Source organism: Eucalyptus grandis, chromosome 7 (genome assembly GCF_016545825.1).
Source record: "Eucalyptus grandis isolate ANBG69807.140 chromosome 7, ASM1654582v1, whole genome shotgun sequence".
NCBI classification, from domain to species: domain Eukaryota; kingdom Viridiplantae; phylum Streptophyta; class Magnoliopsida; order Myrtales; family Myrtaceae; genus Eucalyptus; species Eucalyptus grandis.
The window spans coordinates 36,773,078-36,796,593 of NC_052618.1; the positions used below are offsets into that span (position 1 = coordinate 36,773,078).

Consider the following 23,516-nt stretch of genomic DNA (forward strand, 5'->3'; position numbering starts at 1 on the left):
TATCATAAACCTATTGTAATTATGTTAATTCAGTCAAAAACCTTTTATAACATGGACAATAATTTTAAATTTTTTGAATTTTATTTTAATATTTTTTTGAATTTTAAATTTAATCCTTCCTTCTATTTTTTCCTTTGCCCTAATGGCTAGTAAGGTGAGCCTCCCTCGCCTAGCCTCGCTCAAGTCTAGGTGAATAAAAAGAAAAAGAAAAAGAAATTTAACCATATGGATTAATGAAATCAGTGGATCAATATCATCTTAATCAGTAGCTATGATCCTTCGCAAAACTCACATGATCAATAATTGAGATGGGTCATATTTATGTGGTTTTTAACCCATATATTATATTTTCGTGATGGTAGTTTGATGAAGTAGGAGGATGGGTCAGCTAAGACGTTATGTCCTAGATCTTGATTTAACATATGTCCAAGATCGCCATGCTACCAAGTATTGAACAAGATTTCTATTTCTCAACTTCAAAAACTCTTTCTCAGGCTCCGTTCGTTTCACGGAAAATAATTTCCGGAAAAACATTTTTTAGATTTTCTAGTGTTCGTTTCATGGAAAATGAATTCCTTAGAGAAAATGTTTTCCATTAAAGGAAAAAGTCTTCTAAAGTAGGGAAAATGTTTTCCACTTTTAAAAGTGGAAAACATTTTCCTCACTTGATCTCTTCTATCTCACATCTTTACAAATTCCCATTTCTTCCTCCCCTTTATTCGTCTTCTTTTCTTTTTTTATTCGAATTATTTTTTAATTTTCTTTTTCTTTTTAATTAGAATTATTTTTAATTTTCTTTTTCTTTTTCTTTTCTTATTTCTTTCTTTTTTTCTTTTTCTTTTCTTTGTTTCCCATTTTCTTCTTTCTTATCTAGTCGTCGGACTAGGCGAACCTCAAACTCGTTGATCTCAAACTCGCACACATCGATCTGGCGAGCCTCAAGCTTGACACTCGCACTCGCCAATCTGGGGAGTAGAAAATATTTTCTTTACCGAACACCGAAAAATATTTTCTGAAACATTTTCAAGTTTTAGCCGAATATCAGAAAATATTTTCATTTTATTGAAAAATAACTTCTGAGAAAATATTTTCCGGAAATAGCCCATTTTCCGCGAAACGAACGGACCCTTAGAGATGGGTTTTAACCCATTTACCTTTGTGGATTTGTAATGTTCAAAAGCTCAAATTTTATGCTTTTCTTCTGGGACCTTGTGGAAAAGAAAGTAAAAAAGATTTCCCATTTATCCCATTTATCTCTCATTCTCAAGGACTTGAATTAATGCACATCCTAGATCGCCCAATGTCCATTCCATCCAATCTAAACCTATCAGCAAATGCATATTCATTGACATCTACAAGGACATTTCCCAAGCTTTAATGCTCAAATCAAAATCATCAAATGCCATCAAACCTTAAATGATCCAATAGAGATAGGTAAGTGGAATTTGCCTTTGCTTCTAGACCAGATTATATGTCAACTCTCTATCTCATGGTTCTAGATCTATGCCCTTGCCGATTCATCGCATCACAAAGACAAGAATGGCTAGCCGTACCAAGTCTCTTTACTATCAAGAACTTCTCTTGCACCCTCATAAATTTAGACAGTTGAGTGTTGAAAAAAAACCCCCAGCCGCTGGCCTGCCTTTATTTACTTCTCCTGACTTTTAAGGCTTCTGCATCAAATGCTGATCACGCTCTTCAGTGAAGCGTGTCTGCGTCACCCCTTCTTCTCGCAAGCTCTCTTTACAGACTGACCTCTCATTCGCAGCTTGTTCCAAACTTGATGGATTCAATGCGCAGACTCCTCTTCACAGCTCTTCTCATTCTTGCAGCTGCCATTGATGGCACCCGAGGAGATGCCATGGTCACAGGCACCGTCATCTGTGACCAGTGCAAGGATGGTCGGATGTCCATCTTTGATTACCCCATTTACGGTAACTTGAAGTTTCTCACAACTTTTTCTTATTCAATCATATGTTTTATTTCCTAGTTATTGATTCTTGGAGTTTTGAGTCAACACTAATAAAAACGCCTCAACATACATGTGCCAATCTTCTCGTTAGTCATTTCTAGATCTCGTTCAGCATCAGTTGGTTTCAGATAGCGATGGGGTTCGCATTTATTAGGCTTCTAGAGAAGAACTAAAGAATCCTGGATGCTTGATCAATTATGTGTATGTAGTAGCTCTATTAGTGATATGCTCGTCCTAACTTGGAGGGAAAAGAAGAGAGCTGATCCTAGAAGCAATCCATGATGGATTCAGAGTTCGTGCTTTTTGTTGTGCAGGGATTAAGGTTATGGTGGCGTGCACCAATAGCGACGGCCAAGTCACGATGTCGAGAGAAGAGACCACCAACTGGTTCGGGAACTACGGCATGAGGTTCGAAGGGACTCCCGACCTGAGCAGTTGCCATGCACAAGTGATGGGAGGGAGCGGTCAGGGTTCCATGGGATGTTCCGCATCGGCCAGTCCTGCGCAGCCGCTTAGGCTCACGTTCCAGATGTTCAACATGGAGTTCTATTCCGTGGACACCTTGCTCTCTCAGCCCGCACAGCCCATGTCCTTCTGCCCACAGTCTCCCGCACCAGTCACGCCGACCGTGCCATCACCACCGGTCTTCAAGCCCCCTCCCTCGGCACCAACACCAGCGCCACCTGCCTTCAGGTTCCCTCCAATGCTGCCACTGCCGCCCGCCTTCAGGCTCCCTCCCATGCCACCACTGCCGCCTGCCCCTTTCTTGGAAGCTTCAGCTTGCGCAAATGAGTAAGTTAGATTTAAAGATGCTTCTTTTTTCTCTTTAGGTCAGGACTCTCCGTGACGTGATTAATCTGTTTCGCATTTACAATTATACTTGCTAATACAGGAAATGGAATCCTCTTGAAATGTGCAGTATTCCTCAAAGGGACCATAGAATGCCTTTCTCTAATAATTCTCGCGCTTACTATAATCAGATGACAAAAAAATTAGTGAGATTAGGCATTAAATGGGACTATGACAAGCATATTTGCATTTACTTCTATTTCAGTTGGCATTGAAGTTAGATAACACTAGCGTTAGAATGCACGTGTGAGATGTCTTAGAGGAGTCTTACATCAGAGAATTGATATGATATGGAACAATTAATATATCTTAATTGGGAGTATTGCGAGCATAAATGAGTAAATCATGACGGGCTCGCACTTGGACTCCATCTTGATGATCTCCCTGTTCATGCTCTATCTTTAGTCATCCCAAATGAACATTATGTAAGGATAAGCTGAGATGTTGATTCTCATCATGAGAAAATGAAAAGTCCAGCTACGTTCTCTTCTAATCAAGCTAAGAGCAAAGACTCATGAAGCCACTATTGTCTGGCAATACAACCAATCCTAGGTAGACAAGAGCTACTTCGGGCAGAAGATTCGTACTAAGTTACATGAAGGTACACATTGCTCATAAATAGGATGAAAGGTTGGGTAGATATAGGAATGGGTGCGTTATGTACTTTAAGGATCCATGATCCAAAGGCCTCATAATCCAATCACTGACTTTGCGAGTCTCTACATCTCAGAAAATGGATGATGTCGGAATACAAGTGTTACTGGAGGGCGGTCAACCCGGACACCAAGGTGGCTCTCGTCTTCGGCTTGACGGCGGCTCGGAGGTACGGCACTGATCTGACGCTGTGGCAGGGCCTCCAGGGCCGGGGTGACCCGTACAGGACCCTCCTGAGGGAGGCTACCACCGCGCTTCTCAACTCCTACAGCAGCATTCAGTTCCCTTATCACACCCTCGGCGTGCTCCAGCACATGAACTCGGCCCTGATGGGCTCGACACAGAACGTCCTCCTCACAGCGCTGCGCTTCAGGAGGGCCAACTTGGGTTATGGCACCACTACCTGCAAATTCACCACTTGCAAGTGATCGCAATGTATCCATCCATTGCTATATGGATGGGATTTGGATCTTGCCTTGCCGAGATCTTATTAGACGCTAGAAATATTTTGCAGGGCTATTTTATGCCTGTGCTACTATGCCATGCTCTGTGCCACAGGAGATCTTCATACTCTAGTGTACTGGTATTTTCCTGATTTGGAGCGAATAAGAGTTATTCTGGACCACGATTTGTAGTTCATATATTTATTAGGAATGCATTATCTTTGAAGTCGAATTTGTGCCTGCATTTGTCTCATTTTCTTTTGTGAAATAAAATTCCAGGATTAAGCATTGTCCTAATGAGTATAATGCAAATGAAGGCAAAATTATCTGAAAAATTCTCAACACATTGCATTTTTGCTAATTCGGTTACAAAACCCTTTAGTTTTGCCAATTGACTCTTAGTCCTTTTGCCAATTTGCCAATCGATTCTGTCTGGCCAATTTTAGCTAAAATTCACTAACGTGGACACTGGCCATCCTATGTGGCACAACTAGCATCGATGTGAACAATTTTTAATAATATTTTAATATTTTATGATTTTTATGATTTTTCTTCCTTTCTTTTTTCTCTTCATTCTTCCTCCTTTTGCCAGTGATTAGCCACCAGGCAGCGATGGTCGAATGAGCTGACCTCGCCAAGGCGAGGTTCATTGTCACCCGCCACAAGCAAATATTTACTCTTTCAATATCTATTTTAGTTGTAGGGTTAGCTCATGAATTCTCGGAATAAATGAATTGGGCCCTGGTTCGTTCCGCCATCCCATCTAATGAATTATTATGATTCATTTTTTCAATAAAATCTTATGTATTCATAGGTTCCATCGTTCCCGTCACTTCGCAATTAATGGTTAGGTTTGAATTCTAGAATGGAGCCCCTCATGAAATTTGTTCTTGAGTCAATCTTTTTAGTCTTTATTGGCTCGAGGCTCTTGATTTTTTTCTATGAATAGATTCATATACTTGTGGATGAATCAGTATTGATGCTTTATTACACTACCTTTTATGAGATGACTCATAAACCTTACATATATTGGAATCCGAGGCTGGCCCTTGCCCGACCTAGCCTTGCTTGTGGCAGGTGACGGCAAGCCTCGCTCAGGCAAGGCCAACCCACCTAGTCATAGCTTATGTCTAGTGGTCAGTCATCAGCAAAAGGAAGAAGAAAAAAGGAAAAAAAGAAAGAATGAAAGAATAAAATAATAAGAAATTGATTTTTTTAAATGTATTATAAATTGTCAACATCAACGTTGGTCGTGCCACGTAGGAAAGCAAGTGTCCACGTTAGTGAATTCCGATCAAAATTGGTTAGATAGACTCAATTGGTAAATTTGCAAATTGGCAAAATGGCAAAATATTTAGGGCTCAATTGATAAAATTGAAAGACTTATAACTAAATTGACAAAAGTGCAAAATGTTTAAGATCTCTTGGACAATTTTCCCTATAGATATGGGGCCATTATCATGGAGTAATCTTACTTTACCTTGGAACTTTTTATTCACATGAACTTCCTACATCTCATTGTGTATGAGTTATTTGGACTCTGGGGTAACCGGTACAGGGCCTACTGGCCATATACGATCATTGACTCCTGAAGTGAACGTTCCTCATAGAAGACGCGGCTTTGGTCGATTATGTTTCATTAGTTAGCAGGATTATTCTAGGGAAAATTTCATCTCATGGCCACACACATGCAAGAACCTGAAACTGAAAACTATATAAGGATAAACTAGTTCAAACATGTTTCCTCCTACTGCTACTTTGTTCAAGGGTGCATCAGTGCATTGAACTTTGGAAGCTCCTCTCCAATAAATTGATCATTTCAAAATCCGGGGTTACGAAAAAAAGACGGCCTTTTTGGACAGATTTGGCGTAGAATGTACCGGGAAAATAGCAACCTTAACTAGATTGAAGAGCCATTGACTTCAAAAAATGGTCAGTTAACTCTCTTAACACAAGATCCAAAGCTCCTCAACAATAAAGGAAACTCTGGTAATGGTTTGCTCAATGACTGAAGTTGAACTGGTCAATCATCTTTGTCACACTTAGCAGGGTTATTGACTTTAATCTCATTCCTTCCAACCTGTTTCTCGGAAACCATTTGAGCCGCTTCTCAAATGATAGTGACAATGTAGCCGAAAGTCAGAAAACCTCATAAGACTACAGGGCATCACTTGTAGATGCTTTACGTAAAAGTCAATACTTTAGAATGGATTTTTACAGTACATAACCTTGGTCAAGAGCAAGTCATGTGAGGGATGCTCAATATCTTACTGAGAAGTAGGTTAGCTTAATTACAAAGTAATTGACCCCCCTTGTCAGTGTTTTAGACATGTACCCGCCTGTTCTTCAGTAAAATCTTACATTTGAAGTGTCGCATTTGACTTTTATAGCCGAGCTCAAAGTCTTATATATGAGTTAAGCTCGAAGCTCTTTCATCGCTTGTTTTTGAAGAATAATCCCATCCGAATCCTTATTTTCACTTAAATTCACAAGGAGTGAAAACTCAATCCTTCCTAGGTAGGCATGGTCTCCATCCTGATGAGGTCCCATCTCTTCTTACAGTGCCTGTGCCTCTTAGCATCTCTGTCACTGGTCTTCACAAGCCAAGCAATCTCAATCCAAGAAGCAAGCATAAGTGATCTCCAGCTAGCATCCAAGCAAAACAAGCTCACTTCCAGGCAACTTACCAAATTCTACCTCTGCAAAACCCGCCAACTCAATCCAGTCGTGAGAGCTATCATAGAGGTGAACCCAGATGGATTGAAATGCGCCAATAGGGCAGACCGGGAAGGTAAGGCCAAGAAACACGATTTGCTCTCCATCTTGCGTGGAATTCCTATACTGCTCAAGGACAACATTGGGACGAAAGACAAGCAGAACACTATGGCCGGCTTGTTCGTACTACTTGGCTCCGCTGTGGCTCGGGATGCAGGGGTGGTGGCTAGGTTGAGGCGAGCTGGTGCTGTCATACTAGGGAAGGCCAATATGAATGAGTGGGCTGGTTTTAGGTCTTTTGACTCAACCAAATGGTTGGAGTGCAAGGGGTGGACAAGGCAGGGTGTTTTTTTTCCCAATTAAGTGCTTCTTACCAATAGACAACCGCATTTGTTCATGCAACTCTACTTTTGTCTAATCCTAAGTTTTGCTTTGATTGCATCACAAAATCTTATGTGCTTTCTGTAGATCCTTGCAGTTAAGTAGTGGATCGGCAATATCAGTTGTGGCAAATATGGTGGCAGTGTCACTAGGAACTGAGACTAATGGATCGATCTTATGTCCTGCCAGCTTGTATTCAGCAGTAGGCATCAAACCAGCCGTTGGTCTCACTAGCCGAGCTGGTGTGATTCTGATCACACCCAGACAAGACACCACTGGGTATGTAATGTACATCTTATTGCTCTTAAACACTATCAAACCTCAAATATTTTCTATAACGAAGACTACACTGTAACAATCCTTGCCTATGCTAAATAGTTAAATTTTTGAAACAGATAATTCTTCTCAAAGATTCAATGTTTGTTCCTTCAATTGAAAAAAAAAAAAAAATGGAACATTATTTTTCCATGAAGTCTGTTCTCTCAACTTCAAACTGTGGTCTCACTGTCAGGTCTCACATTATGTTATCCTTTATTACATTATTCTGAAGCAATGTTGTTAACAATTTAAATGTAACAGGCTGATATGCAGGACCGTCTCAGATGCTGTTTATGTTCTTGATGCAATCGTAGGCTATGACCACAATGACGCTGAAGCCACAAGAGAAGCGTCAAAGTACATTCCGCATGGTGGATATAAAAAGTTTCTCAAAGCTCATGGTCTCTATGGCAAGAGACTGGGTATCGTGAGAAACCCTTTCCACAATTTCACAAATAACCCCAGCCATAGCTTTTACGAAGCATTTTGCAACATTAAGATACAGAGAGTTTCTTCACTGCAGTTTGTTTTGAATACAATCGAGGCCAATGTCGGTCACATGTCATTCATAGATGATGAAATAAGTACTTTGTACATGATAGGCAAGCAGGAGCTGTCTTGGTGGATAATCTGAAAATTAAGAACATAGATGTGATCTTGAACTTCAATTTGAGTGTTAAAGGAACGGCAGTGCTCGCGGAGTTCAAAATAGCCCAGGATGCTTACCTTGAGGAGGAGCTAGTGTTATCGCCAGTGCGATCCTTGGCAGACATAATAGCTTTCAACCAGAAAAACTCTAAACTGGTATGGATATTACTTCGGTTCATAGACCTAGTTGGACCCTCCTGAAAGTTTGAAATGATAGAATGCTTGAAACAATCATGTAGGAAATGACTGATCAGATAGACCAAAGTATCTCGTTGGCGTCTGAAATCACGAACGGGATAGGGAATGCAGAAAAAGCAGCTTTGTCGAATCTAGAAAGCTAACAAGAAATGGGTTCGAGAAGTTAATGATGCAGTGCAAGCTAGGGGTGTCAACGGTTCGGTTTGGTTCGGTTTTTTTGAAAAACCGAACCGAACCGAACTGTTAAAAAAAACTTCCAAACCGAACCGAGTAAGACCCGAACCGAATTTCGGTTCGGTTCGGTTCAGTTTTTCAGTTTTTAGATTTTGGGTTTGGTTTTGGTTTTTTGGCGTCAAACTTATCAGAATTGAATCTTTACCAAAAAAACTTATCAGAATTGAAGACGGTGAGCCCTTCCTCCAGCTTCGCGCCGTTCTCCTTCACCGGCGTCCCCCGCAATCGTGCCACCTTCACCGTGGCCATCCTCAATGGAATCGCAGCGCAAGCGTTGGGCTCCCGTTGATTGATGTCTGGTTCCTCTCTTTCGTTTCACTTCTTTGGGCTGACCAGTCTCAAGAAACTTCGCAGCAAACACGCACAGACACGTCGCATCTTCCACATTCAATTCCATTGCCCCAAAAACCTCCCTACCTCAAATCGAATGGTCCGAATTCCGATCAACTGAAGTAACAACAACAACAGGGGTCCGTGACTCGAAGAGCAAGAACCCAGGCAGATCTAAAGCAAAGTAATGATTTGAGCAAGCTGGTGGCGAGAGAGAGAGAGTTGGTGGGGGAAGAAGAGAGAGGGTCGAAGAAGAAAGCCTACCTCTTCGAGCAGTGAAAGCTAAGAATCGGAGCTGGCCTGAAGCCCCACGGGAGAGAGAGAGCCAAAGGAGACTGGATTTGGGAGAGAGTTTTAATTTTATCGGTTTGTGGTTCGATTCGGTTCGGTTAACCGATAAAAACCGAACCAATAAAAAAATATTGATTTTTAATGAAAACCGAACCGAAAAAACCGAATTTTTCGGTTCGGTTCGATTCGGTTTTCGGTTCGGTTCCTGACACCCCTAGTGCAAGCTAGATGCTATCATCTCTCCTGGATTTGACTCTACTCCTGTTCTTGCCATTGGTGGATTTCTAGGAATCAGTGTCCGGCCGGATACAACACTGAGGGCATGCCCTTCGAGATTTGCTTCTGAGGGCTAAAAGGTTTGGAGCCGAAGCTGATTGAAATCGCATATGGATTTGAGCAAGCTACTCAGATCAGGAAGCCTCCCTCATTTAGGCCTCGAAGCTCCCCTGATCAAGCCTACCCTCTTGCTCGTTTCCTTCTAATGAGAATTACTGATTCCCTAAAACGGATTCGACACTAAATCAAACCCCTAAAACAAATGCGGAAGACGAGCCTAGGAAGAACATGTATCACCGATCAAAAGTTACACTACATAATCGAGTGTACCTTATTGTTCACAGATTAAACACCAATGCTAAAGATCGAGGAAGAAATTCTAATCCCGTTCTATCGAGGAGCGTGCTGTTGCTATTAGGAGGAGAAAAAAAATAGAGTGTACTATTTCTTTCTGTTTTTCTTCTTTTGAGGGAGAGAGAGAGACTGACGTACATTGTCTGGAGGGGGAGAGAGTGTCTTTGCGTACGTACATCCAAAAGGTACGTGCCTTTTATTCATTTCCCTCAAAGCGTCTTCTCCAAGAGACCCAACCCCTCAACGTAACATCACATCCGAAAGACGCAACCCCTTAACGCACTCTTTCATCCATGGGCCCTAATCTTGCGGACCGGGTTCTTAAGCCCAACATGAGCGAACGGGCCTTAAGCCCATCATAAAAGCCATCATCTCCCACTCGCATATAGTGGGCTGAACAGGATCCTCTTTACCTCCCTGTAACATTCATACCGGTGAATAATCCGTGCGACCATCATACTTTGAAAACTCATTGCCATACATCTGTTAGGAATATATAGTAGCTCATAATGGGTATCACACTCTGAGTAGATTTAATATGTAGTACCCTAGATCGATCGATTACATTTATATCTCTCTTGATCTCTTTTAAACAATGATATATATATTGTATTCACAATTATGATTATCCCAAAGACAATCATAATTGATCGACCAGTGAATACAAAACTACAATGTGATTCTCCAAATTCGATCTTCCTCTTTCCTTCAAACTCTCAATTTCAATTCAGCTTGCTTTTCTAGAAATGTCCCATTAGATCGAATCAACTCATGACCATTGGCAACATTCTAAAATAGCAAACACTGAATAGAAATCTTGATAATAAGTAAAAGTCATTAGGGCACTAAAAATTGAGGAACTCTTTTCCTCAAGAGTCTGCCATGGCATGAAAGTTGAAATCAAACGTTTGCCACTCTTATTGGTCGTCTCATGCATACGTAGTATGAAATACGTATCACGGTATTAACCCATTTCCCATGAAGCGTATGTCTACACCTTCAATACTGTACAGATGATAATTCAGACATACCCAATATCTAACTTGAGTTCACGTATCTACTCATTCACAAAATTCATCAAAACTTACATCTGACATCATAGACAGATAAAGTAAAATATGTGAGTTATTTTACTTTCGGACATAGTAAATATTATGTCATCATCTTAACACCCAGTTAATGCGACAAATATATTTTAAACTTGAACTCTCGATTATCACCTAGATAATAAGCTTAAAAACCGTCCCATCTCTATTTATCACATAGTAAATAGAGGCGATTACCCGTGTGAGTGGGCTAATCTTATATATGTCCGACATACTTTCTCAACTTAATGTAATGCACTGAGCATTAAGATGCATAAAGGTCAAACAAAGATTCATAGGCATTAATAATGAAAAACACAAGTTCATAAATGTGAACAACTCAGGGAAATTACAATATCCAGTATATCAAACTCTACGCAATCTTAGAGATTTTACATGACCACAAAACACATCTCTAGGTATTGGCTTTATCATAAGATCTGCTACCATTCTATGCATAAATATGCACTGTAAGTTCACATCCTTTCATGCAACCATATCTTTGACAAAGTTATACTTGGTATCTATATGTTTGGTCTTGACATGATATTTTGGATCTTTGGTGTACACTATAGCTACTTGGCTATCACAGTTAACAAATAATGGATTTGCAGCTTTCTTAATAACATCTAAATGATTCAAAAATCTCTTAAGCCAAACTCATTCTTGTACCGTTGTTGATAATGTCACGAACTCAGCTTCCATCGTGGACAAGGCTATACACATTTGCTTCTTACTGCTCCATGATATGACGCCATTGTTTAGTAAGAAAGCAAATCCAGAGGTAGATTTCCTTTCATCTAAATCTCCTCCCCAATCAGTATCTGAATAGCCTTCAAGTCGCAGATCCTTTCCTTGGTAAATCAACTTGTAATCACCAATTCCCTTCAGATACCTCAGTATTCTCTTAACGGCTTTCCAATGTACTTGACCTAGATTGGATTGGTATCTACTCACCATTCCAACTGCAAAACATATGTCAGGTCTTATACACATCATAGCGTACATCAAGCTCCCAACAGCACTAGCATAAGGAACATGTTTCATTTGTTCCTTCTCTTGTGGAGTCATTGGGCACAGTCTATGGCTCAATCCTTCACTTTTTGCAATAAGAGTGTCTATGAGTTTACAATCTTGCATACGAAATCGTTCAAAAACCTTATTTATATATGTTTCTTGCGAAAGAGATAACGACATCTTCGAACGATCTCTTGAAATCTTAACTCCAAGAATGTATGCAGCCTTACACATATCTTTCATCTCAAAGTTGGAAGATAACCAACTCTTGACGGTGTTAACAAACTCCATATTACTTCCGGCAATTAGTATATCATCAACATATAATGATATGATTACAAATTGATCTTTGGATCTTTTAATATATACACAATGATCCTCATTAATCATTGTAAAGTCATATGCCATTATGGCATTATGAAAACGTATATACCACTGTCTTGACAACTGCTTAAGACCATATATCGATTTCAAAAGTCGACATACATTTTCTTCTTGGTCTTTTGTAATGAAACCAATAGGTTGTTCCATATATATTTCCTCATCCAATTCTCCATTGAGAAAAGTAGTCTTTACATTCATTTGATGTAATTCAAGATCCATACTTGCCACTATTACCAGAATAATGCGAATGAGGTAAATCTCACAACAGGAGAAAATGTTTCCTCATAATTAATTCTTTCATGTTGATTATACCCCTTCGCCACAAGGTGAGTCTTATGCCTTTTTATTGAGCCATCAGCTTTACGCTTCATTTTAAGAACCCACTTGTTCCCAATAGGTTTGCGTCATTTTGGAAGATCAACCAGTTTCCAAACTTGGTTTGACTTCATTGACTCAATCACCTCTTCATTACATGAATCCATTTTTCCTCACTAGGGCAAGTTAGAGCCTCATTAATATTTCTTGGCTCATCCTCATCTTGTGGAGCAACCATGAAAGTTTCCCCTTCAATGTCAAAACGTCGACGGGGAATACTTTTGTGACTTTTTCACCGTATGGGAGATTGTGCATTTTGCACATCATTCCCCATTATGCTCCCACTAGGATTAGATAATGATAATGTCGTCTCATCATGTAGTTGTAATTGAGAATGAGTTTAATTCAATTCATCACTTCTCATATTACTCCCACTTGGACGAACTCCACTGATATCATTATCTTGATCCAATGTTTCAAATAGGGAGTAATCTTCCCATATTTCGCTCTTCTTAGGAAATTCATCATTTAAGAATATGACATCCCGTGATTCAAATTCAGTTATACTCCCACTTTCCTGCTCACCTATGAGCACATACCCTTTCGAGTGTTCGGAGTATCTTATGAAAATACTATTATTTCCTCTGTGACCCAATTTCCCAAACTTGTGAGAGGGTTCATGAGTATAAGTAGCACAACCCCATGGCTTAAGAAAACTTAAGTCCGATTTTTTATCTGTCTATAACTCATATGGAGTTGAAGTAACTGATTTGGAAGGCATCCGGTTAAGTATATAGGCAGCAGTTAACAACGCATCATTCTAAAAAGTGATAGGTAAGTTAGCATGCGTCATCATGGACCTAACCATTTCCAATAGGGTTCTGCTTCTTCTCTCCACAACACCATTTTGTTGAGAAGTATATGGAATAGACAACTGTCTTTCTATTCCTTTTTCATCACATAATTTTCTAAACTCATCAGATAAATATTCTCGACCTCGATCGGATCTCAATGCTTTTATTTTCTTGTCTAATTGATTTTCTACCAAGTTCATAAATCTTTTGAAACAACTTAATGCTTCAGATTTATGAGAAATCAAATAGACATATCCGAATCGAGTATAATCATCTATAAATGTGATGAAATAAACAACCCCATGCCTTCCTCTCACATTCATTGGACCACAGATATCAGAATGGATTAAATGCAGAGGAAATTCAGCTTTTTTACATTTTCCAAATGGTTTTCTTGTCGTTTTCCCTACTAGGCAATGCTCACATATGGGCAAATCGACTTTTTCAATATTGCCCAACAAACCCTCTTTGGCTAGTCTATTCATACGTTGTTGGCCAATATGACCAAGTCTAGCATGCCACACATTCACATCGTTATCATATAAATTAGGAGACGTAAGAAGGGAATAACAAACATTTGCATTAACATAGTCAATATCTAATACAATGAAACCATTTAGAAAATAACCACAACCATAAAAATTTGTATCAAAAAAACAAATCCACACCTCTATTATGGAAGTTCATATTAAAACCTAGCTTGACCAACACTAAAACAGACACTAAATTCTGATGAATCTCCAGAGTATACAATATATTATGTAGGAACAGAGTGCGTCAACCACGCATGTTCAGTTAGCAGGTGTCAATTACTTTTACTTCAGCTCTGGAGTTGTTTCCCACATAGATCCACTTAGTTCCAGTTGGTACTCGTCGAAATTCCACGAAGGATTTTCTATCATTTGCTACATGGTCTGTCGTTCCTGAATCCACAGTCCACAAATGATTAGATTCAGTTAAGAATACAGAACTCGACACATAAGCAAAGTTCTGAAAAGTACAAGGGGTGTATACCTTCTTTGGCTCACGACAGTCGCGAGCATAGTGACCCTTCTTGTCACAATTGTAACACTTTCCTCTTTTATATTGGTTAAGCTTAGGCTTCTTCCCTGAATGACCTACTTCCTTACTTTTCCCTTTATCGAACCAGTTAGAACGTTTGCGCTTGGAGCTCGAAGCTCCATGTGAGCTAGAACCAGCATGATAGATTTCAGCTTCCGGCTTAGCCGCCAAGAGGCGGTCCTCTTCCAGCTCAAGATGACGTACTGCATCCTTAAGGTTTTGATATTCTCATTATGGATCAGATACACCTTCATATGCTCCCAACTTTGAGGCAAAGAACGAATCACTGCTTGCACTTGCTGCTCATCAGTCAGGACATGGCTAGCATCTTTCAGCTCATTAATCATGTTTGACATCTTTCTAAGGTGTTGCTTCATAGTCTGACCATGAGGCTTCTTATAAGAGTCAAACCTAATAGTGAGCTGCCTTAGTCTGGTCACCGAAGTATGACCAAATTTTGCTGCCAGTGCTTCCCACATTCCTTGACATTCTCAAAACGCCTAAACTCTCGCATGACGTCATTTTCCATGCTACTCAGCAACATATGCGAGCAAGAGAGTTCTTTCTTTCCCATACAACAAATGTTTCCTTATCTCTCTTGTGTTGTGCAGTGTTTCCTCCTTCAGGTTCTACCATGGTCAGGTTAAAAGCTTCTAGTGCCTCTTGCTCTTCCAGCACATATTGGATTTTCATGTGCCATATTTCATAGTTATCGCCATTGAGCTTCTCATCTTTGTTCAGCTCAGCAACTATGCTCTTTGTGGCTAAAGCCATTGACCTAAACATATCAGACATATATGCACGAATTATTAATGCCTATTATTTATGCATCCATTTTGCAGAAAACCATCATATTAATGAATAATTTCAAGTAAGGTTTCAGAATCAAAATGTCACTATGTTTCTAATCATCATCCAAAATCCTAACTTGGAGTTATTATTAATATATCATTATGCAAAATAAATTCTTTGAAATTACAAAAAAAAATTATGAACTACCAACAACAGTTAATAATAACAAAAAACAAATAATACTTTAAATGAAACAATGATATAATAATGCTTTCACATAATACAACTAACATATCAATTGTCACACCAACAATAACTAGGTAAATAACATTACATAAGATGTCCACAAAGCACACTAAATAAAGACCAGCAAAAAACATCTAGTACCAAGTTAATATACGAACTGGGAAAGATCCTCTTTTGTTCGATTTCTTGATCTTTTCCCTTGTAACAATTCAGTAATAATCATCTATAAAATCAATCACAATTTTCCTATACGAAGCAGCTCTGTAGACTTCCCATATGCGATTCTACACTTCTTGTTATTTTTGTGGAAGAGTGTTCATGAAAAATCGCACAATCTCAAACTGTGGCATGGGACGACCATTCCATATGACCTTTTGTATTTTCCCGTTGACCTTTTGTATTTTGTCAACGGTTAACCGATCAAAGTCAACGGTTAACGGTCAATCGAGTTGGAGTCAACGGGCGGCGGGTCGGACCGGACAGCCCGGTCAGGCTGGTCGGGCAAACCGACTGGCACGTGCCGCACACGTGCACAGGCTGACGTCACGCAGACGTCAGCTGGCGCGTGCGTAGGCTTCCGCGCGTTCATCGCACGCGCTTGGGTCGAAACAGCGCGTGCGACGCACGCGCCTGCGAGGAAACCGAGTCAACGCATGCGTTGCACACGCCAATGACCCCCATTCGTTCCGGCCGCGCGTGGCGACACGTCCGGTGGCGATCTGCCACTCGTTTTTTCCGTATCAACGAGGGCTTCAATCCTACGCTTTTAGAAAAAAAAATTGACTTACAGAAGACCACAAAAAAGGATGAACAATACACGGGTGTTGGGTTTTTTTCGTCCCCGATCGACCGGCAGCGGCTTCTCTTGATTTTCAACCACAAAATTAATTCAATAACATAAAAAGGGGATCGGGAAACATGAAAGACGGCTCTGATACCAATGATGGGAATTACTGATTCCCTAAAACGGATTCAACACTAAATCGAACCCCTAAAACAAATGTGGAAGACGAGCCTGGGAAGAACATGTATCACCGATCAAAAGTTACACTACATAATCGAGCGTACCTTATTATCCACAGATTAAACACCAATGCTGAAGATCGAGGAAGAAATTCTGATCCCGTTCTACCGAGGAGCGTGCTGTTGCTATTAGGGGGAAAAAAACAGAACGTACTGTTTCTTTCTATTTTTCTTCTTTTGAGAGAGAGAGAGAGAGACTGACATACGTTGTCTGGAGGGGGAGAGTGTCTTCGCGTACGTACATCCAAAAGGTACGTGCCTTTTATTCCTTTCCCTCAAAGCGTCTCCTCCAAGAGACACAACCCCTCAATGTAACATCTCATCCAAAAGACGCAACCCCTTAACGCACTCTTTTCATCCATGGGCCTTAATCTTGCGGGCCGGCTTCTTAAGCCCAACATGAGCGGACGGGCCTTAAGCCCATCATAAAAACCATCACCTTCATTGACAGTATCACAAATGACTCTCATTCCAAGAATAATCGAATTCTTTTTCCATTGTTAGATGCCAAAAAGCTTTTACATCTTTAATGAAGGAAACATCTGAATCATTGATCGTTCAATGCTGAGATTTATTCGCTCTCTATCTTATTTTTCTCTATTCTCTGTTTCCTTTTTGTTCGTCTCTTCTTTATCTTTTGTCTCTCTTCTCCATTGATGAGGCCACCCGGCACGTAGCACAACCACAACTAGCCTGTCACCATCACAAGCCTTCGCCATTGCACCTCGGTCCGCTGCCAATGTCAACCATTTGCCAGCTTCGCCGTCTGTTGTACCTTCATCTCCGTTTCTCTCTGGGGGGAGCTTGAGACATTTGTGGTTGCCTAAGACCAGCCATCTCGATGGGCAAAATGTGAGAATTGTCTTCCATGACTAATTACGCATTTTCAAAAGAATTGTAATCTATGACTAATTTAAATTCAAAATTGAATTATTTTCCAAATGGATAAACATGCATTGAAAATTCTAAAATTTATCAAGAAAGTACAATTGAGTAATAAAACTTTCAAAAAATCCAATCCAGTTTTAAAACTCGTTACGAAAGTATGATTGAATCTTAAAATTTTCAAAATGTACAATTAACAAAAAAAAACTTGATTGAATCAATTTGATAAGTTTTAAAACTCAATTACACTTTTGTGATAAATTTTAAAACTTCCAGTACACTTATCAATTAACTAAACATGAAAAATGTAAGAAATTGTAGTCATTTTCATTTATTTCTTTTGGTTGAAGAGTCATTTTCATTGAATAGTTGGATTTCCCATTTGAATTAAAGATAATACTCAAATTAATTTTTGACCACAAAAACCTCAAAATCGGTATACTTGTGACAATTATACTCAAACTAATTTTTTGACCACAAAACCTCCCGAAGTAGTATACATGTGACAAATTTATACCAAACTAATTTTTTAATCACCAAAATCTCGAAGTTAGTACATTGGTGATAAATTTATTCTTTATTAGTTTTTGTTAAATTATATTAATACCATGAAAACTCATAAATTGGTACGCTTGTTGATGTGGGAGCCTCAGATCCTCTCGATGAACCCACATGCTCAACTTGTATTTTGTCAATTGAATCATTAGAGTTGCTATTCATGCAAGCGAAGGGTAATTTCTACGGCAATCTAATTATGTGGGTTCAAGGATGAAGTTGTTGATTATGCAACATTGCCAAAGCTTGTTATTAAAGTTGAGACATTACCGAGGGTTGTTATTAGCTGCGAGACTCCCTAATGACAACCTAATGATGGGAGGTTAATTTGGTAATTTCGACCATTGTTTAATGACCTTTTCCAATGACTGTTTGGCTTCCAAGGCTAGTACACGAATTTAGGAAGTCTTACCAAGTTTCGATGCATCTAATAATTAGACACATGCATCTGAGTCTCTTTATTCGTAGCTTTAATGAGTCTTCATTGTGTTGTTTTTAATAGTCATTATTAGATGAATTCCCCAAGGGTTTGTTCGATTTCCAGGAATTCGAAGAGTGTTTACTTATGTTTATTAGTATCTCTCTAAGTAGAGATGTAATCTCATCGGAACGGAGACAACGATTTGAGTATATGAATTTGAGTGAATATCTTTGAAAAGTGAATAACTCCTATCCCGGTTTCTTTTCCGTGGAAAGTGGATTGATTAGTCCTTGGTGGTGAGCCGAAAAGCTCTTTCTCCTCAGCTGATGGTTCATCCTATAGGCTTTGGTGGTGAGTTTCTCTTTCCCAAAATCATCTATCCTTGACGGGTGTTTTATCCTTTAAGCCTTGGCTGTGAACTTTGTTGATCTTGATTATCTTCCTTGATTGGCGGTGCATCCTTTAGGCCTTGGTGGTGATCTATAGATATTTCTTCAACATTTACTCAAAACACACTTGCCCCCATCTCACAATCGCCTCATTGTGACAAACAAAGAGTAAAATCCCGTATTGATATACTTTTTAATTGCCATATATCATCCAATTTAACAATTTAACGATAAAAATGCGATGCACCTGAGTTCGGGGAAAATTATCCAAAAGTCATAAATCTATTATATTTTTGCCAATTCAGTCATAAACCTTTCAATTTTGCCAATTGAATCTTAAATCTTTTCACTTTTTGCCAATTGAGTCCATTCGGTCAATTTTGGCCGAAAATCGCTAACGTGGACACCATCGATGCCAAATAAGACTGCCAACGTCGACGAGGATTATTTTAATAATATTTTAATATTTTTTGAATTATTTTTTATTTTATTTTTCTTCTTCTTCCTTTTGTCGATGGCTGGCCATTGGTGATGTTGGCTTCACTAGCCTTTGCCTAGGCCAAGGCGGCCTCGCCCTGCGTTGATGTGGACATCGAGCCATATCGAGGAGGAGGTGCTAAGGACCCATTGTCTATTCCTACCGGTTCGATCACTCGAGTGCGGGTCAAGCAATTTAGCCAAGCTGTTGGCGTCATGGTTCGTGATCTTTGGTGTGGAGATAACCTTGGATCAAATCTTAAAGAATCTTGGAAATATTGGCGCAATTTAATTATCTGGTCACCAAATATTTGACCAAGTTAATATATATGTAACTTCTTGTTTAGGAATATTCTAGAATATGACGCATTAGATTTCTAGGGTTGATTTTAGGGTTTGTGTGGCGGCTAGAAAGATATATAAAGGATTTGCCAAATTTCTTTGGGGACAGATATATTTTTATTTTTTAGGAAAAAGTTGAGAGATTCTCTTCTACTGTTCTTTTGAGGACTTGACCTTATCAAGGTTCCCTTATGACGGTCGATTCACCTTATCGAGCAAGACAAGATAGTGAATTCTTTCGCTCGTGGCATCTATAACGTTGATTGGTTGACACGCGTTCGTCAACAAGTCACGTTCATACCGAGGTTGCTAATCACAGGTTTAATTGGAGGTCGAGGTTCGCAATTCGCACCATCCGGGTCTTCATAGAACAATCTTTTCGCAACAATTCACATCAGGCGTCGCCTTCGCCTAGCCAACACTCAACAAGGCCTCAGCAAGGCCATCCTGGGCCGGGTGAGGCCGAGCCTTACAAGGCCTAGCTCGGGTGAGGGCTCCCCTCGTCAGGGCTCGGCCTCACCTAGTTGTGCCTCGCCTATTGTGGGTGTGATATTCCAAAATTTAGCTCATTTTTCAAAATATATGAAATTGCTATTTCATCAATGCACTTATAGTTAATATATTTTGAACTGATCACTCATAAGTTAACTAATCTATTTAACGATGCCATAAATGGTTAAAACGCGACAAATGGGAGAATTCGATTAGGAATAGACCGCTCGACCATAAAAGGATCGATAAGGGTCAATGTTGTGTTGTTATAAGTCAATTAGCGAACGGATATAAATCGATTCGATAGAAGTATGTAGTCGGTTCATGGGTGGTTCCACACATTATGATAATTGCATTAGACAACGATAAATCGATTTTCTATTGATCTTGTACTCGGGCTAAGTAATTGAGCCATCGCAATTACATGATAATCGAGGGTCATTTATGATTCGAAGAGGCATAAACGTGGATCGAAAATATCAACCACGAGTTAACTCCGTGAAAAACCCCTAAAAACTACTCAGGTTGTACTAAAGTTGTATTTGATCAATTTTAATCATGCAATTTAATTCGATTTTGAGTATCGAACTTTCAAGAGTTTCAAGATTAATTTATTAGACATTGCCTCATTATCTATCAAATTATCAACAAGTTTGAAATTTTCAGAAAAGCAATAATGGGACAAAAATTGGACGTTGAAAGGGAACCGAGCCCTAGTGGCAAAGTTGTGATTTTTGGCCAAATCTTGACTTTAAAGGAAAAAAAAAAAAAATAAGAAGATATTGAGGCGACAAAATACTTGACTATGAGGGTTTTATAAGGCGTTGATGAGAGAAAATTATGGTCTCTCTCTTTCTATCTATTTCTTTTCTCTCTCCCTCCCTCTGTCTCTCATGTTACCTTCCCCCCTCCTCAGCCAAACCACCTTCTTCTCCCTTTGCTTCATTTCCTTCTTCTTATTCTTCTTCTTCTTCTTCATTTTCTGCAGGAACTCTTTTACACCAAGCTAATTGATGGTGGATAAAATTGGCTTGAGTGGTTACATAATTGAACCCGTCACTCAACGGGAGTTTGAGGGTGATGCCCAATTTTTATTAGATGTTTGGAAGAGGTCCGGATATCGAGTAGCGGTTGAGGCTAGACTGTCTAGCGGGGGCTCTAGACGATGCCATGCCCAATGTTGGCGGGACGGTGCCCGATTATGTCGGAAGACCGCCAACTCGTGTGTTGGCCGTGGCCCAAGGGGTCATCATAATCGGGACACGTGTGAATGATTGTGATGCATGAATATTGACAAAAGCACAACCATATTTACCTTCAAAAGCCGAGATGGAAGTACTAGTGGAGTCCACCTGCAAAACCAAGGAGAGAGATGAGTCCCTTGTTGCCAATGACACCTGTCCTTTACCCCTACTTGTTGCAATCTCAGTCTTTTTCTTAGCTTGAAAATCTTTTCACCAATTGGGGTACCCTTGTAATTTGAATAGGTCTCCTTGGTATGTTTAAGATTCCTACTATGGGTGCATCTGTCTGTAGGTTGTGGCTTGTGCTTTGAACCTGTGTTGAACCTACCCTCTCTTGTGACACCATTGCAGGCTACAGCAATGGGTTCTAGGCTGCCCTTAGTCAACATCATAGCCCATTGACGCACATCCCCACGTGACACCATTGCAACAGCAATGGGAGTGTGCATGTTAGTCAACATCATAGCTTGACGCACATCCTTTGGCCAGACCCACGCATAAGCTTGTTCAACCGTAGGAAATAGTTGCATCTATAAGACATTCGCCCTTATCTCATCAAGACCATCAAAGAATGTGTGGACATGATCTTGGACAATCGTATTGTAGTGCCTGATGTCACTGGGACACACCATGGGGTTAGGACAGCAAAAATCAATCTCCCACTAGAATCCTTGAAGATCATTGTAGTATTTTTTGATAGGGCCTCCTGCTTGCTTCAGCCGAGTAACTCAATGCTTCAAATCATACACCCTGGAGACATCGTTGCCATAAAAAAAACGTGGTAGCCACCGAATTCCAAACTACTTTTGCTATGGAGAGTTGGATAAAATTGCCAACTAACGCCGGGTCCATGGAGTTGATCCATCCTTTCACTATGGAATCCTCACAAGCCGAGCTGGGGATCATCTCTAAACTGGTAAGCATGTTCAAATTGCCTCTGCGTAAAGAGCATTATATACTTCAAGAATTCATTTTCAGAATGTTACTACTGGTGTTGATTCAGAAAATAATTTTTCAACCGACTGGCTTTTCTTGATTGCATGACAAAACCTAAAATTGAGGAGACACATGAGCTGATACTTGCTGAGAGACAACCTAATGCTCTAGTTTGATAAATATCCTTATCCGTTCAAGTTTGGGAATGACAAATAAGTGCCTGAATGGTGTCACGGGAACTAACTGAGCAGATCAGCCAGGACATCTTTCTGGCATCTGAAGCCACGAACGGGATTGGCGACGCGGAGAAGTCGGCTTTGTTCAACATGGCAAATCTATCAAGAAACGGATTCGAGAAGCTGATGATGCAGAACAATCCAGATGTGATCGTCACTCCTGGGTTCGAAGCTGTTCTGGTTCTTGCCATTGGCAAATTCACAGGGATTAGCGTCCCTGCCGGTTACGACGACATGGGAGTACCGCTCGGAATTTTCTCTGGAGGGCTGAAAGTTCGGAGCCGAAGCTGATTGAAATTGCCCACTCATTTGAGCAAGCTACAAAGATTAGGAAGCCTCCCTCATTCAAACCTTGATGATGTGAGGCGATTTCTTCCTCTTCTTGAAGTGAAGCGCCTCAATATGGGTTGCAGCGTCAATAAGATTAGAACTCTCTGGTCAATATTCACTCCCAAAGATTTAATATATAGGGATCTACTTAGTGTTGTTATTTTTCCCGCGGAAAATTAATCTTTTGTATGCAAATCGCTTTCCCTCTAAAATTTAAAACTAATGAAATATATAACTTTAAGTGTTAAGATTTATGAAAAAAGTTATATGAAAACATAAATATAAACAATCGGATGCTTTAAAAGGTTTAATTGATTGGCAATCAAATTGAAAATGATACAAAATATCTATAAACTTTGATCCAATATGCAATGTTATTCCTAAATTTTTAATTTGTTCAATGTGATCCCTAAATTTTGATCCAATATTCAATGTAATTCTAAAATTTTAATCATTTTAATATAATCTAGGAATTTTATGAGTATTTATCAATAGTTTAAGGACCACATTAAATAAATTAAAAGTTCATGGACCATTTATACTATTGTACTAATAAGAGAGAAAATATAAGTGAAAGTAAAAGATTTATCCAAGTGCTAAATGTTGTCTTGTTTCTTGAAAACAATCGCCAAAGTGCAATCTAACATTGAAAAGACAATCAAGATGTATTTATATAAAGGCGGGGCGGGTCACAACGATATGATTAGATCCATCTCTTTCTTACTATTTACTAGACTTAGATTGATATCCATGGGTTGCATGGGTCTT

The 23,516-nt window shown here is 39.6% G+C and overlaps 1 protein-coding gene and 1 pseudogene across 1 annotated transcript; both read left to right on the forward strand.

Moving 5' to 3' along the window:
* Positions 1 to 1,663: 1,663 nt before the first annotated feature.
* Positions 1,664 to 4,150, forward strand: LOC104453411. Its single transcript, XM_010067956.3, has 3 exons — positions 1,664 to 1,934; positions 2,287 to 2,764; positions 3,552 to 4,150. The coding sequence occupies exons 1-3, from the start codon at positions 1,784 to 1,786 to the stop codon at positions 3,901 to 3,903; spliced, it is 981 nt and encodes a 326-aa protein (XP_010066258.2). The 5' UTR covers positions 1,664 to 1,783; the 3' UTR covers positions 3,904 to 4,150.
* A 2,291-nt stretch (positions 4,151 to 6,441) lies between these two features.
* LOC104455511 lies at positions 6,442 to 22,774 on the forward strand (annotated as a pseudogene).
* Positions 22,775 to 23,516: the final 742 nt, after the last annotated feature.